This window comes from Myodes glareolus, chromosome 9 (genome assembly GCF_982192425.1).
Source record: "Myodes glareolus chromosome 9, mMyoGla1.1, whole genome shotgun sequence".
Lineage (NCBI taxonomy): Eukaryota > Metazoa > Chordata > Mammalia > Rodentia > Cricetidae > Myodes > Myodes glareolus.
Genome location: NC_142034.1, coordinates 49044318 through 49057520, shown reverse-complemented (window position 1 = coordinate 49057520; position 13203 = coordinate 49044318). Strand labels below are relative to the sequence as shown.

The window sequence follows — 13203 nt, the reverse complement described above, 5'->3', positions numbered from 1 at the left end:
TTTCAAACCCTCGTATTTCAGCCTCCATGTGATCCATTCTATTGGTGATGCTTTCCATGGAGTTTTGTATCATTTGGTTTATTGAATTTTTCTTTGGGGGAATCATTGCTTTTTTATCAGTATTTCTAGCCCTATTAAATTCTATTTGTATCTTGGATTGACTTCCTTATTTCATCGAACTATCTATATTATCATGAAATTCATTCAGGATTTTTCTTGTGTACGTTGAGGGGGTGTTCCCTTAAAATTCATTCACATGTTTGTGTCCTTTTTGAGCTCTTTGGATATAATTATATCATTTTTTTTCAATTATCTGTTTAGAATCTTCTAAGTCACTGTCATGGCAGCCATTGGTATGGAACTAGTAGCTTTTGGAGGAGACATTTTATCATGAGTGTTCCTGACACTAGTGTTTCTATATTGAAATCTATCCATCTGGAGTATTTATTGGTTATTACTTTCTGCAAAACCTGTGTCGGATTTTTCCCCCATTACTTGACAGTGTCCCTGCTTTGTGGACTTTTGCTAAGCTCATTATTGTTAAAAATTCAGTCATGGGGAGACTTGGTATCGATTCACCTTTAGAATAGTTGAAGGTGATCTCATCTGGATCCCGGAGGCCATGGTTTCTGACCTTATAAACCAGACTCCATGCTGTTTGGTGAAGGTTGTTCCAGGGACAAGGGCTTTATGCATCCTCCAGGCTCAAGAACTGGAGTTTGTAAATGCTTAGGAATTTATATGAGTGTTAATTTCATGAACTGGAATGTGTGTGGGTGTGTGCAGCATTGTGGATGTGCACCAGTGTGAGTGGCTCATGGAATCTCCTGCTTTCCTACTTGGGGAGTGTGCACTGGGATGTATACTGGAAACAAGATATCACAGGTGGTCATGCATTCCCAACTTCACAATCTAGGGTGTGCACAAGATAGAAATTGTGTGAAGTCCCAGAACACCTAGCATGCTTGACCAGGGTGAGTACACTGAGCATCAGAATTGTTTGTATGGAGTAGGAGGTCTGGGGACCTCTTGCTAATGGGTTCAGGTCAGTTCAACAGGGGGAAGTCACGCCTGGTACTAGAAACCTACTTAACTGCCTGGGGCTAATGACATCATAGATCTTTGAGTAAAAGCTATTACTGTTACTATACTAAGCCACCATAATTTCCAACTTCATTTTAAATACATATCCTTATACCAGTAAGTGTAGCTCCCACCTCTCATTATAGAAGCTTCTCTGCACAGCAGACTGAGACCATTACAGAAACTACAACCAGTCAAGATGCAGAAACAACTAACCTTGGAATGCCCAGGCCTGATGGATACATCTACAACACAATGCCTGCACCTCAGGGGTCATCACAGAAGAGGTACTGGAAATACTGTACAAGCCAGAGAACTGGGAAGTATACCATGAGATTTTGTCTTCTAGAAATTACAGGGAAGCTACATCCTTAGTATCTCAACAATTTGGCTGCCTAGGCAATATCTGAACAATGATAATACCCATAGATATTCTATCATGAAAAGGAAACCTCACGGAATCCCACAGCCTAGATACAGAATTTCAAGAAAGTAAAGGTTGCTGACAGAGGGAGAATAAGTCTTTCCCAAGAATGAGTCCTCTAACTGGTCATTCAGTACCAAGTGGTCAGTCCTGCAATCATATGCATACAAGCAAGACTTAATGGACACAGCAGTTGTATTCATTTATTTATATATTTATGTATCTGTAACAATAACAGTAAGAAATCATGAAATGGAGAGGTAAGAGGCATGGATGGTGTTGGATGTAGGGAAGGGAAGAGTTGAAATGATGTAGTTACATTTTAATTATTTTTTTTTAATGTCCAAGATCCAGTTGCTGCCATGGTCATATTCTGATGAAGTTTCTTCTCTTGGAGTCAGACAGTCACCTTCCTACTACATCTTCACATATCAGGGAGTGAGGGCAGTTGAGGGTCCTGAGTCTCATGAGACCCCCTCATTGGAATACAACCCTACCACAACCTCATTTCACCGTCATCGATGATACCTGGGTTTTTTGGGGGAGTGGGGGCTTGAAAATAAATATTTTTTAAACTGTTGAGAATTACATACATGTCCACAATTAGTTTAATCATGTGTACCTCCATTACCCCTGTGGGATTCCCCCTGGAGCCCTGCCCCAAAACATCTGCTTCCCAGTTACCTGTCTTCTTTTCCTTTTTAAAGAAATATCCCACTGTGTCTAATTACTGTTGCCTATAAGTGCCTGAGATGGGGTCATCCACACTCATGGGAGCACATTTACCTTCTAATCACTGTATCTCCAAAGAATTCACATCGTGGGTGGAGTCATCAGGGATTCTATAGATGAATTGAGAAGGAATCACTATTTGAGTCATATCATGAAAATACTTACTTGAATATAATCAAACTTAGGTGAACCTCCAAAAACTGCATCTTAAGACAGCAAATTTTGGGGTTTTTATTATTATTATTATTATTATTATTAAAAATTTTCACCTCCTCCCCTCCTCCCATTTCCCTCCCCCTCCCTCTCCAGTCCAGAGAGCAGCCAGGGTTCCCTATTCTGTGGGAAGTCCAAGGTCCTCCCCACCAAGACAGCAATTTTTAATATAATAATGGTTTTCAATTATTTACAGTTAAACATTAGAAGACTTTATTTATAACTGCCCCGTTACCAAATATTTAAAAGGAATAGTTTCATTTACCATTATAATAATAAAATAGTGTAAATTTTGTGTAGAATAAGAGGAAAATATACATATAAATCTCAACTTTTATTTCATTCAGCTCCAAGTTTGTATTTACCATAATTTAAAGAAACACTTTTAGGAAAATAAAACAAATCTCGAAGGAAAAAAATTGTATCGATGTATTTTTTTACTTCCTCTTGAAACAGGTCATCATGCAGTATAGGCTGGCCTCAAAGTTGCTGTCTGAATTTTGCATCCCCCTGCCTCCATTCTCACATGCTAGGATTACAAGCATGCACAACCATGCACAACCATGCCCAGTTTATACTGTGTTTTCTTCCTTCCTGATCAACCTTATGCCATGCCTCGCTTTCCTGTCAGGACCCTTCTCAGGGCACCCTGCACATCAGGGTTCCGAAGGCTGTAGATGAGGGGATTCAGCATGGGACTGATGACAGTGTTGAGGATGCCAATGCCCTTGTCCTTGTCTGAAGCCTCCACCGACCCCAGCCTCATGTAGCTGAAGACACCTGTCCCATAGAAGATGCCCACCACAGTGAGATGGGAGCCACATGTGGAGAAGGCTTTCTTCCTGCCCTCAGAAGATCGGATTCTCAAAACTGCAGCTGCCACATGGATGTAGGAGGTGACAATGAGAATCACAGGTGCACCAGCCATAAGGACACCCAGACCAAAAAGCAGTAGCTCATTGAGCTGGGTGCTGGAGCAGGAGAGCTGGAAGAGCTGGGGCAGGTCACAGTAGAAGTGATTGATCACATTGGGGCCACAGAAGTCGAGTGTGGATATGGCCACAGTGTGTGTGAGTGCATTGCTGAAGGCACAAGTCCAGGATGTGGCCACCAAGACCCTTTGGACTGTGTGGTTCATGCGTGTGCTGTAGGTAAGGGGCCGGCAGATGGCCAGGAACCGATCATAAGCCATGGCTGTCAACAGGAAGCAGTCAACGCCAGCCAGCTGATGGAAGAAGAAGAGCTGTGTGAGGCAGGCTCCATATGGAACTGAACGCTTGTGGGTCAAGAGACGACCCAACATTGAGGGAACGGTGACGCTGATGCACCCCACATCCAGCATGGACAGATTCCCCAGGAAGAAGTACATGGGAGTGTGGAGCTTGGGTTCCACCAAGACAGCTGCCAGGATGCTTAAGTTGCCCCCGACTGTGAGTAGGTAAGCAAAGAAGAAGATCACAAAGATGGCTGGCTGCAGCCCTGTTGACTCTACCAAGCCCAGAAGAATGAACTCAGTAACTGCTGTTCCATTGCTCTCAGATTTGGACTCCATGAATTCCTGTTATAAGACATTTCAGAGTAGAAATGATCCATCTTTACTATAATTAGTAAAAATACACTGGTTCATTTTCATATACTATGCCTGAAGGTAAACTTATGTGCATCCCAGCGGTAGTGTGGTAGTTTGAATGCAATCAGCCCCCATAAGCTCACAGGGAGAGGCACTATTGGGAAGGGTGACTTTGTCAGGGTGGGTATGGCCCTGTTGGAGGAAGTGTGTAACTGCGGGGTGGGCTTAAGTTTTGCTTAAGTTTTGCTCAGTGATACAGCTACTTCCTGTTGTCTTCTGATCAAGATCACCATGTCCGCCTGTGCACCACCAAGTTCTCTGCCATATGTTAACGGACTAAGCCTCTAAAGCCGCAAGCTGTCACCTCAATTGTTTTCCTTTATAAGAGTTGCCATGGTCATGATATCTCTTCACAGAATTAAAAACCCTAACTAAAACAGCTGTTTTCTCTCCTCTGGCCAAATCCCAGTTCCCGGCTTTTATCTCAAAACTTCACCTTTCTGTTGCCCGACGGTACCATTACTCCAGACATTTCTCCACACACCATGAGAATCAGTTAATGGATGGAGAAGATGTGGTATATATATATGCAATGAAAAATAAAACAAAGTTGAAATTGCCAACCGTGAAACTGTCTAAGTAAAACTCAAGAGGGAGACAAAAACGTGGGAAACTCAGAATTATGAGAAAATTAGTAAAGTAGGAAAAGTAATTAAAGTCAGTCATGGTGACACATGAAGGAGGTTGATTCAAGTTGAAGGCCAACCAGGCAACACAGTGAGAGGAGAGACAACGGGAGAAGGAAAGGCAGGGAGAGGAGCTACACATAAATCGAGAATTTTTAGGTAAGTATTTTCAAAGCGTTTACCCTCTATTTAACAAGCAAATGCCTTTCTTTGACTTTACTTTTTTGTGAATGTTTTGTTTTTCCCATTGCAAATTTATTTGTTTTCTCATCTTTATAACTCTTTGAGGATGTCATATAATGTGTTTTGATTATATTCACCCCTACTCCCACTCCTCCCAGATCTGTGCCCCTTCCCTACCCAGCTTCATGTCCTCTGTTTTTTTAAGCTATCCAGTATAGTTTGTGCCACCCATATGCTCCTGGATGCGTGGCCTCCACTGGGGGGGGGGGCTGCCTACCGGGAGCCATAGCCATGAAAACTTAATTTTTAATCATCTATGTCTTCATTAAAATTAGCTTTGATACACTCACTTAAATTTCTGTCTTATTATTGTTGCTGTTGTTGTTGTTATTGTTAAGTATTCTTTGACGAGTTCTTGGCACCATGCATGAGGGTTTTTACTTGGACATTGGGAATCAACCTCAGGCCCCCATGTGTATTTAGCAAACCCTATATTGACTGAGCCCATCTGTCAAACCCCATATTTATAAAATGCCTGGTTTTCTATCTGGAAAACTTATTCTTTCTAGGTGTGCTTTTGTGTGATTGCTATGAGGCCATCAGAGAAAAGATATGTCTGCTGATCCCGCCACTAAGGAGAGGTCCTTCTAGCCAGGTGCCCAAGAGGAACATCTTAAATCTAGGCATTACATACATGCAGAATAATAAAACTGGATCCCTTTTCATCACCATACATGTAAATGATCTTTAAAACATATACCAAAAGACTCAAAGAAAAGATAGGAAATTGCTATAAAACAGTAGGGGAAACACTTGGCGACAGTAATGTTGGCAAGGTGGTTTTATATAAGGCCCCCTAACCACATGCATCAAAAGAAAAATAGACAAGTGGGATTATATTAAAATCAGAAGTTTCAACATAGCAAAAGAAACATAACACACAAGAAAGTCAGACCACTCAATTACAAACACCCAAGACATCTAGTTTTTTGCTTTATTTCTCTTAGGAGTTATGCCCTTAAGTACAGATTTTAGGTTAAGAACTATCAGTTGATTCACAAACATAGACCAATTAAAAGTGTAGCTTAAGAACTAGCAAATGTGGGTCTAAATAAAGACTATATCAAATAAAACCAAGCCTAGAAACAGTCTGAATAGGCAATTCTTAAAAGAAGACACCTGGTCAACAAGGTTGTGAGACAGACTCCCTTCTCAGCCGCCCATGTTGATCATACCGTGACTAAAGGGCTCCAGAAAGCATGAAATGTCCTGATGCTCGTGCAACAGGAGCAGAGACTCACTGTTAGAAAACTAGCTTGGCACTTTGGGAATTTTCTTCAGAGGTTGCTGGGGACGGAAGGTGATGAAATGTGAGTTGCCTCATGCTTTCAGGAGGGACACCAGCAACAGGTAAAACTCCCTGAGTTCTGGTCCCCATGTCCTACCCATGGCAAAGCTGTTCCAATGTTGCTAAAGCTGGTGAGCCATGATGCAAGAAGGCCACAGAATCAAATCAGTCATGAAGCTTTCCCAGTGCATAATTGCATGCTCATCTCCATACAAATGACTTTGGCAATGTTTTTTAAACTAAATGCTTAAATTTTGAAAAAAAATTAGTTATTTGTAGTGGTGGACATTCATGTGTACATGCATGTGTGCCATGGCACATGTGTTTTTGTGTTACATACATAGGTCAGGGGAGTCAGTTCTCTTATTCAACCATGTTAGTTCTGAGAACTGAGCTCAGGTCGTTGAGCATGGCAGCAAGTGTCTTTGCGTACTGAGCCATCTCGCTGTCCCACAGAGAGCAATCTTAATGGCATATAGCTAAAAATGTCCCATTTCTTTTGTGATGATAAATGATGGCTGTTGGTACGATGTCTGTTTATACATGCTTTAGTGCTATCTCTGAGTAGAGGCTTTCCCTGCTGACATCCCATTTCCTTTTCATTTATCTCTGGAGCAGGGCTGATTCTACCCCACTGATGTAGCAGACCCTCTGACCACCTCTTCTCTACCAGCCAACAGTTGATCCTCTGAATACTGAAGGCATCCCCTGTCTCCACAGTTAATTTTCTGTATGCAACTTAGGCAGAGCAGCAGCAGATACATGCACACAGGGATATCTGGCAGAGTATCAATCAAAATCTCAAATGCCCACAATACAGTGACTAGCTGCTCTGTGTGTGAGTTAGGTGGGGGACATTCAATTTGGTAACCCTTACAATGCCTAAAACCCCTTAGTCAATGGTCACATTCATCATGTCATCCTGTAGGTCCTACGCATAGACCTAGAACCAATTCAGTGTCATAAGAATTGGCAGATTCATTGGAAAAAGACATCCACAAGGCATGTCAAATAACCAAAGAATAAATTCCTCTGGCTTGCTCTCTCCAATACAAGTTAACTCAAGCTATAAAGGTTTTGTGCTCTTCAATTTCCTTTCTCCACAGCTTTCTCTGACTGTTTTGCCTAGAATGATTTCTTATTCCAAGCTCTAAACTTCTTTGCCTGAATGAAAATACACTTGCCCACTGGGGATCATCCTGGTTCCCCCAGCTCAACCTGCTCAACCTAGCTCAACCCTATCTCCTGTAGTACTCTACCTGTGCCCTTCCAGAGTCTCTGCTACCAACTTGTACACCACTTCTCCGCAGGGCACAGCTGCACTCCACTGTGGCTTGTGGGAATAGCTCCATCTGGTTTAGCTTCATATTTTGAATGCCTGTCATCATAGTTTATATACACTGGGCTTTCCATATTTCCAAAACAGATGCAGAATGAATTTAGGAACTAAAGCCACAAGACCAATATGATTTCAGCAAGGGGGCATTCAACTGGACTGTAGGGACTTGGAAAGACTACTGGATGAGCCAGAAGCTGTGTATTCTCATGCATCCAGTCTGAGATGCAGAGTTTCTTAATTGAGCCTTAACGTATCTCTGATGTTCCAACCAAACTCTATGGGTCTGATAATAAAGTCCCAGTCAGGCCCTTGGATGAGTCAAGATGGCTCCTTAAGAGACTGGTCCAGAGAGAAATGCTGAATTTTCCGAATGTGCTCATCTGCCATTAGCAACCATAAGCAGGTTTCACCCAGGGAATCTGCCCAGATGGCACAAGGGCCCTGGCCAAGATCACCCTAGTTCCTTCTTTCATATGACATATTACCTGAACGAGACTTTCCCTACTGAATCCTCTGAAATAAGAGGTCTTCCTCATTTGGTAGCAGATCAAGTGACTTCTCAAAGAGCAGAAGGGAGCTCCCAGGAGAATTTACTCACCTGTTGCATGTGCTGAGGTGAGCAAGGCTTCTCTGGAAGAGAAAAGAAAGGGGGAGGCACTGTGCAGGCCCTAGTCCCAGAGATCAAGGCAGGGTCATATATAAGAAAAGGAGTCAAAAGAAGATGAGATCATCCTGCCATGGGGCCCCATCCACTGAGGAGTCACTCTCCAGGGACCTCAGAAATTAGCCATCCAGGAAGGAGTTTGGGGAACTGTGATCCAAAAAGTAAACCAGGTCTTTAATGAGCCAAATAATGATGTTTTGTGGTTTTTAACTTTTTTGAAAAGGCCTCACACTCAATTCTCTAGTCTACCCTCATATCAGTTCCAGGAGCATAACAAGGAAGTTTCCATTCCCATTTTTTACATTTTCCATTCAGTGTGGGACTAATGGTGGTGCCCAAAGTGCTTTGTTCTGTCTCTGACCCCAGTGTGCACTCTGAGCAGAGAGAAACCAAGTATCAGCCTTTTATTTGACCTGGAGATGAGAAAGGGGTACAAGAAAAGGGGGCTTCTTTGAAACTCAGATGCCTATTGAGTCTTCATGAGTGCAATGTCTTTGCCCTCAAAGCTCTGTTAATAGAGGACCCTGAGGTGTGCAGAGGGATTTCATAATGGCATGACAGTACAAGTCCTGAGCTGAATTAGAAGAGCCAAAGCTAGAGATGCCACCACACACTGTGATTCTCCTGGGCCTTGGAAGCTGAAGGTTAGGCCCAATGATGAGATTAGGACCTCATAATGGTATGGGCCTTAGCAAGCCTCCCTCGGTGCTCCCGTCTCAGTTAACAGGAATTTCCAGCCATGATGAAGACCGTGCCTTTCCTTGGCTACCGGAACCTCATTCCCTCTTTATGATTTTCTAGTGCAGCCTGGTGTGAGATGAAAGCATTGATATAGCAAACAGACCTGCTCATCTTCTCAATGAAAATACAGTAATATTTTCATCCGCCCAGAGTTGGTCTGAAACTTAGATTAGTCTTACATAAGGGACTTATTAAGAGATCAGCAAATACTATGACTGATTTAAAAAACTGATAGTTATTTTGCTGTTGTATCTTACTTAATCTTCCTGAAAACTATCTAATACAGCTTCAATATTTTCCCTACTACAGGAAACAGAACAGGCTCAGCAATGCTTTAGTAGTTTGCCAATGCTGATGTAGCAGAGCTGGGACTCAAATTTTCAAACAGTTTTGACAGTTTTCCTTATCTTCTTCCACCTGCTTGGAAAACCAGTTTTGGCCATATCCCCTACCCTCGGTGGTTCTGTTTCTGCCTTTAAGACTAAAATTGGTGCCAGCACTCTTTAGCTTCTTTATGGTGCAGACCTGGATGTCCGCATCTACATGATGTTAGCCATGAGTAAGAGGCCACATACTCACCTTCAGGTATTCATCATTCATCTCATCCATGTGCCCAATGTCTGTTTCACAGTGGGGAGCCTGAGACCCACATGCAAGGCATGCTAACTCTGGTATCAGCACTGGGCTGAAACTCGTTCTAAAAGCTGATTTCACCCATATTGTAACATTCTGTGTACTTGACTGCGCCTGCCCATCATGAAATTTTGAAAATGAAATTTTTGCCCTGGCATTGCTGGAGCATGCATTGGTAGCCTATATATGGTGGTTCCATTGAACTTGTTCATATTGGGTTTCATAGTCTAAGTTGATGAGGATGACTGACCAGGTCTCTTCCTCAAGAGACCTGCCCATCATAACATATCTTATAAGAAAACATGTCATATTTTATCAAAATTAGAGAAATTAATTCAAACAACAATTAGGAGAACCTGAAAACTAGTAATAATTTTCCTTTGGGACCACCAGTCCACATATATTAGCATGGAAACTTATTATTAATTATGAAAGTTTGGCCCTTAGCTTAGACTATTATAACTCAAATTAACCTGCTTTTGTTAATATACATTATGCTACGTGGCTCTTACCTTTTCTCACTATGGCTCGTCTGACTTGCTCTGAATCTGCTTGTCAAAATCAAATGCCTAGAGCTCAGTGACATTCCTGCCCAGCAAGGGGCACTGACTTCTAACAGACATCTAGGAGGGGTGAGTTTGCTTCTGGCCCGCGGCAGAAGCCCGGCAATGAAGAGTTCAGACTTTCCCCCACCCCCTAGACTTCCAGGTCACCCTGCAGTGGTGGCTCCACCTTACTAAGCTCTCCCGCCTGCCATCCCATCTTCCATCCAGGTACACCTTCCTATATGATGGGCAGACGCCAAGGCAAGACCTCCACCAACAATCTGAAAAACAACATGAAATCACCAGATCCCAACGACCCTACAATAGAAGGACTTGAACACCTTAATCCAGAAGAAGTGGGGAAAAAGTGACATTATGAAAGCAGTAGAGTCCCTTAAACAGGATATGAATAACTCCCTTAAAGAATTGGATGAGAAGTATAACAAAAAGTTTGAAGAAATGAGTAAAGAAATGGATGAGCAATATAACAAAAAGTTTGAAGAAATGAGTAAATTCGTAAATGATACCCTGGGAAACCAAGAAAAAACAATCAAACAGGTAAAGGAAACAGTTCAAGTTTTGAAAACTGAAATGGAGGCAATGAAGAAAACACAAACCGAGAACCGGCTGGATATGGAAAACCTAGGTAAACGAATGGAGACTACAGAATAAAGCATAACCAATAGAATACAAGAGATAGAAGAACGAATCTCAGATTCTGAAGATACCATAGAGAAAATAAACGCTCTGATCAAAGGAAACGGCAAATCCAACAAATTCTCTTCATAAAACATTCAAGAAATCTGGGACAAAATTTAAAAAAAAAAACCAAATCTAAGAATAATAGGGATTGATGAAGGAGAAGAATTGCAGATCAAAGGCCCAGAAAATATATTCAACAAAATTATAGAAGAAAACTTTCCCAACCTAAAGAACGATATTCCTATGAAGGTTCAAGAAGCATACAGAACACCGAATAGACTGGATCAAAAAAAAAAAAAACATCCCCTCACCATAAAATAATCAAAACACAAAACATACAGATTAAAGAAAGAATATTAAGAGCTACAAAGGAAAAAGGTCAAGTAACTTATAAAGGTAAACCTATCAGGCTTACACCAGACTTCTCTATGGAAACCATGAAAGCCAGAAGGTCCTGGATAGAGGTACTGCAGAAACTAAGAGACCATGGATGAAAACACAGACTACTATACCCAGCCAAGCTATCGTTCACTATCAATGGAGAAAACAAAATATTCCAGGATAAAAATAAATTTAAACAATTCGTAGCCAGAAATCCAGCCTTACAGAAAGTAATAGAAGGAAAATCGCAACCCAAGGAATCCAACATTGCCAACACTGCCTAAAATAACCCAGAGATCTAGTGACCCTTCACAACCACAACTCAAAGAAGAGAAACACACAAACTCTACTACACACACACACACACAAATAATAACCGGAATCAACAACCACTGGTCATTAATATCACTTAATATTAATGGACTCAACTCACCTATAAAAAGGCACAGACTAAGAGATTGGATACGAAAACAGGATCCAACATTCTGCTGTTTACAAGAAACACACCTCAACCACAAAGATAGACATCTATTCAGAGTAAAGGGTTGGGAAAAGGTTTTCCAACCAAACGGACCTAAGAAACAAGCAGGTGTGGCCATTCTAATATCTAACAAAATTGACTTCAAACTAAAATCAATCAGAAGAGATGGAGACGGACATTTTATACTCATAACAGGAACAATTTACCAGGAGAAAGTCTCAATCCTGAATATCTATGCCCCTAATATAAAAGCACCCACTTATGTAAAAGAAAAATTCTTAGAACTCAAGGCAGTCATCAAACCACACACACTAATAGTAGGAGACTTCAACACACCTCTCTCACCAATGGACAGGTCAATCAGACAGAAACTCAACAGAGAAATAAGAGAATTACTAGAGGTAATGAATCAAATGGACTTAACCGATATCTATAGAACATTCCACCCAAATAGGAAAGAATATACTTTCTTCTCTGCAGCTCATGGAACCTTCTCGAAAATTGACCACATACTCGGTAGCAAAGCAAACTTCCACAGATACAAAAAATATTAGTAACCACCTGTGTCTTGTCGGATCACCATGGAATAATGTTAGAATTCAACAACAGTGCTACCCCCAGGAAGCCAACAAATTCATGGAAGTTGAACAGTCAACTACTGAATCACCCCTGGGTCAAGGAAGAAATAAAGAAAGAAATTAAAGTCTTCCTTGAATTTAATGAAAATAAAGACACAACATACTCAAATCTATGGGACACAATGAAAGCAGTGCTAAGAGGAAAGTTCATAGCACTAAGTGCCCAATTAAAGAAAATGGTGAAAGCACATATTGGAGACTTAACAGCACACCTCAGAGCTCTGGAAAAAAAGAAGCAGACTCTCCCAGGAGGAGTAGAAGATTGGAAATAATCAAACTGAGGGCTGAAATCAACAAAATAGAGACACAGAAAACAATCCAAAAAATCAACAAAACAAAATGTTGGTTCTTGGAGAAAATCAACAAGATTGACAAACCCCTAGCCAAACTAATCAAACGGCAGAGAGAGAACACCCAAATTAATAAGATCAGAAATGAAAAGGGGGACATAACAACAGACATAGAGGAAATTCAGAGAATCATTAGATCTTACTACGAAAGTTTATATGCCACAAAGTTGGAAAATGTATGAGAAATTGATTGGTTTTTAGATAAATACCATATACCAAAGTTAAATCAAGACCAGGTGAACAATCTAAATAGACCTGTTAGTCACGAAGAATTAGAAGCGGTTATCAAAAACCTCCTGACCAAAAAAAGCCCAGGGCTAGATGGTTTCAATGCAGAATTCTACCAGAACTTTCAAGAAGAGCTGATACCTATTCTCCTTAAGGTATTTCACAATATAGAAACAGGAGAGTCATTGCCAAATTCTTTTTATGAAGCTACAGTTACCCTGATACCAAAACCACACAAAGACACAACCAAGAAAGAGAATTA

At 41.2% G+C, this 13203-nt stretch overlaps 1 protein-coding gene across 1 annotated transcript; it reads right to left on the bottom strand.

Moving 5' to 3' along the window:
• Nucleotides 1-3056: 3056 nt before the first annotated feature.
• LOC146893021 (olfactory receptor 3A1-like) lies at nucleotides 3057-4004 on the bottom strand. Its single transcript, XM_087909552.1, has one exon. The coding sequence runs from the start codon at nucleotides 4002-4004 to the stop codon at nucleotides 3057-3059; it is 948 nt and encodes a 315-aa protein (XP_087765678.1).
• Between the last annotated feature and the right edge of the window lie 9199 nt (nucleotides 4005-13203).

Excerpts from the sequence above, each read along its gene's own strand:
- LOC146893021 (XM_087909552.1), bottom strand. The coding sequence starts at position 4,004 with ATGGAGTCCAAATCTGAGAGCAATGGAACAGCAGTTACTGAGTTCATT.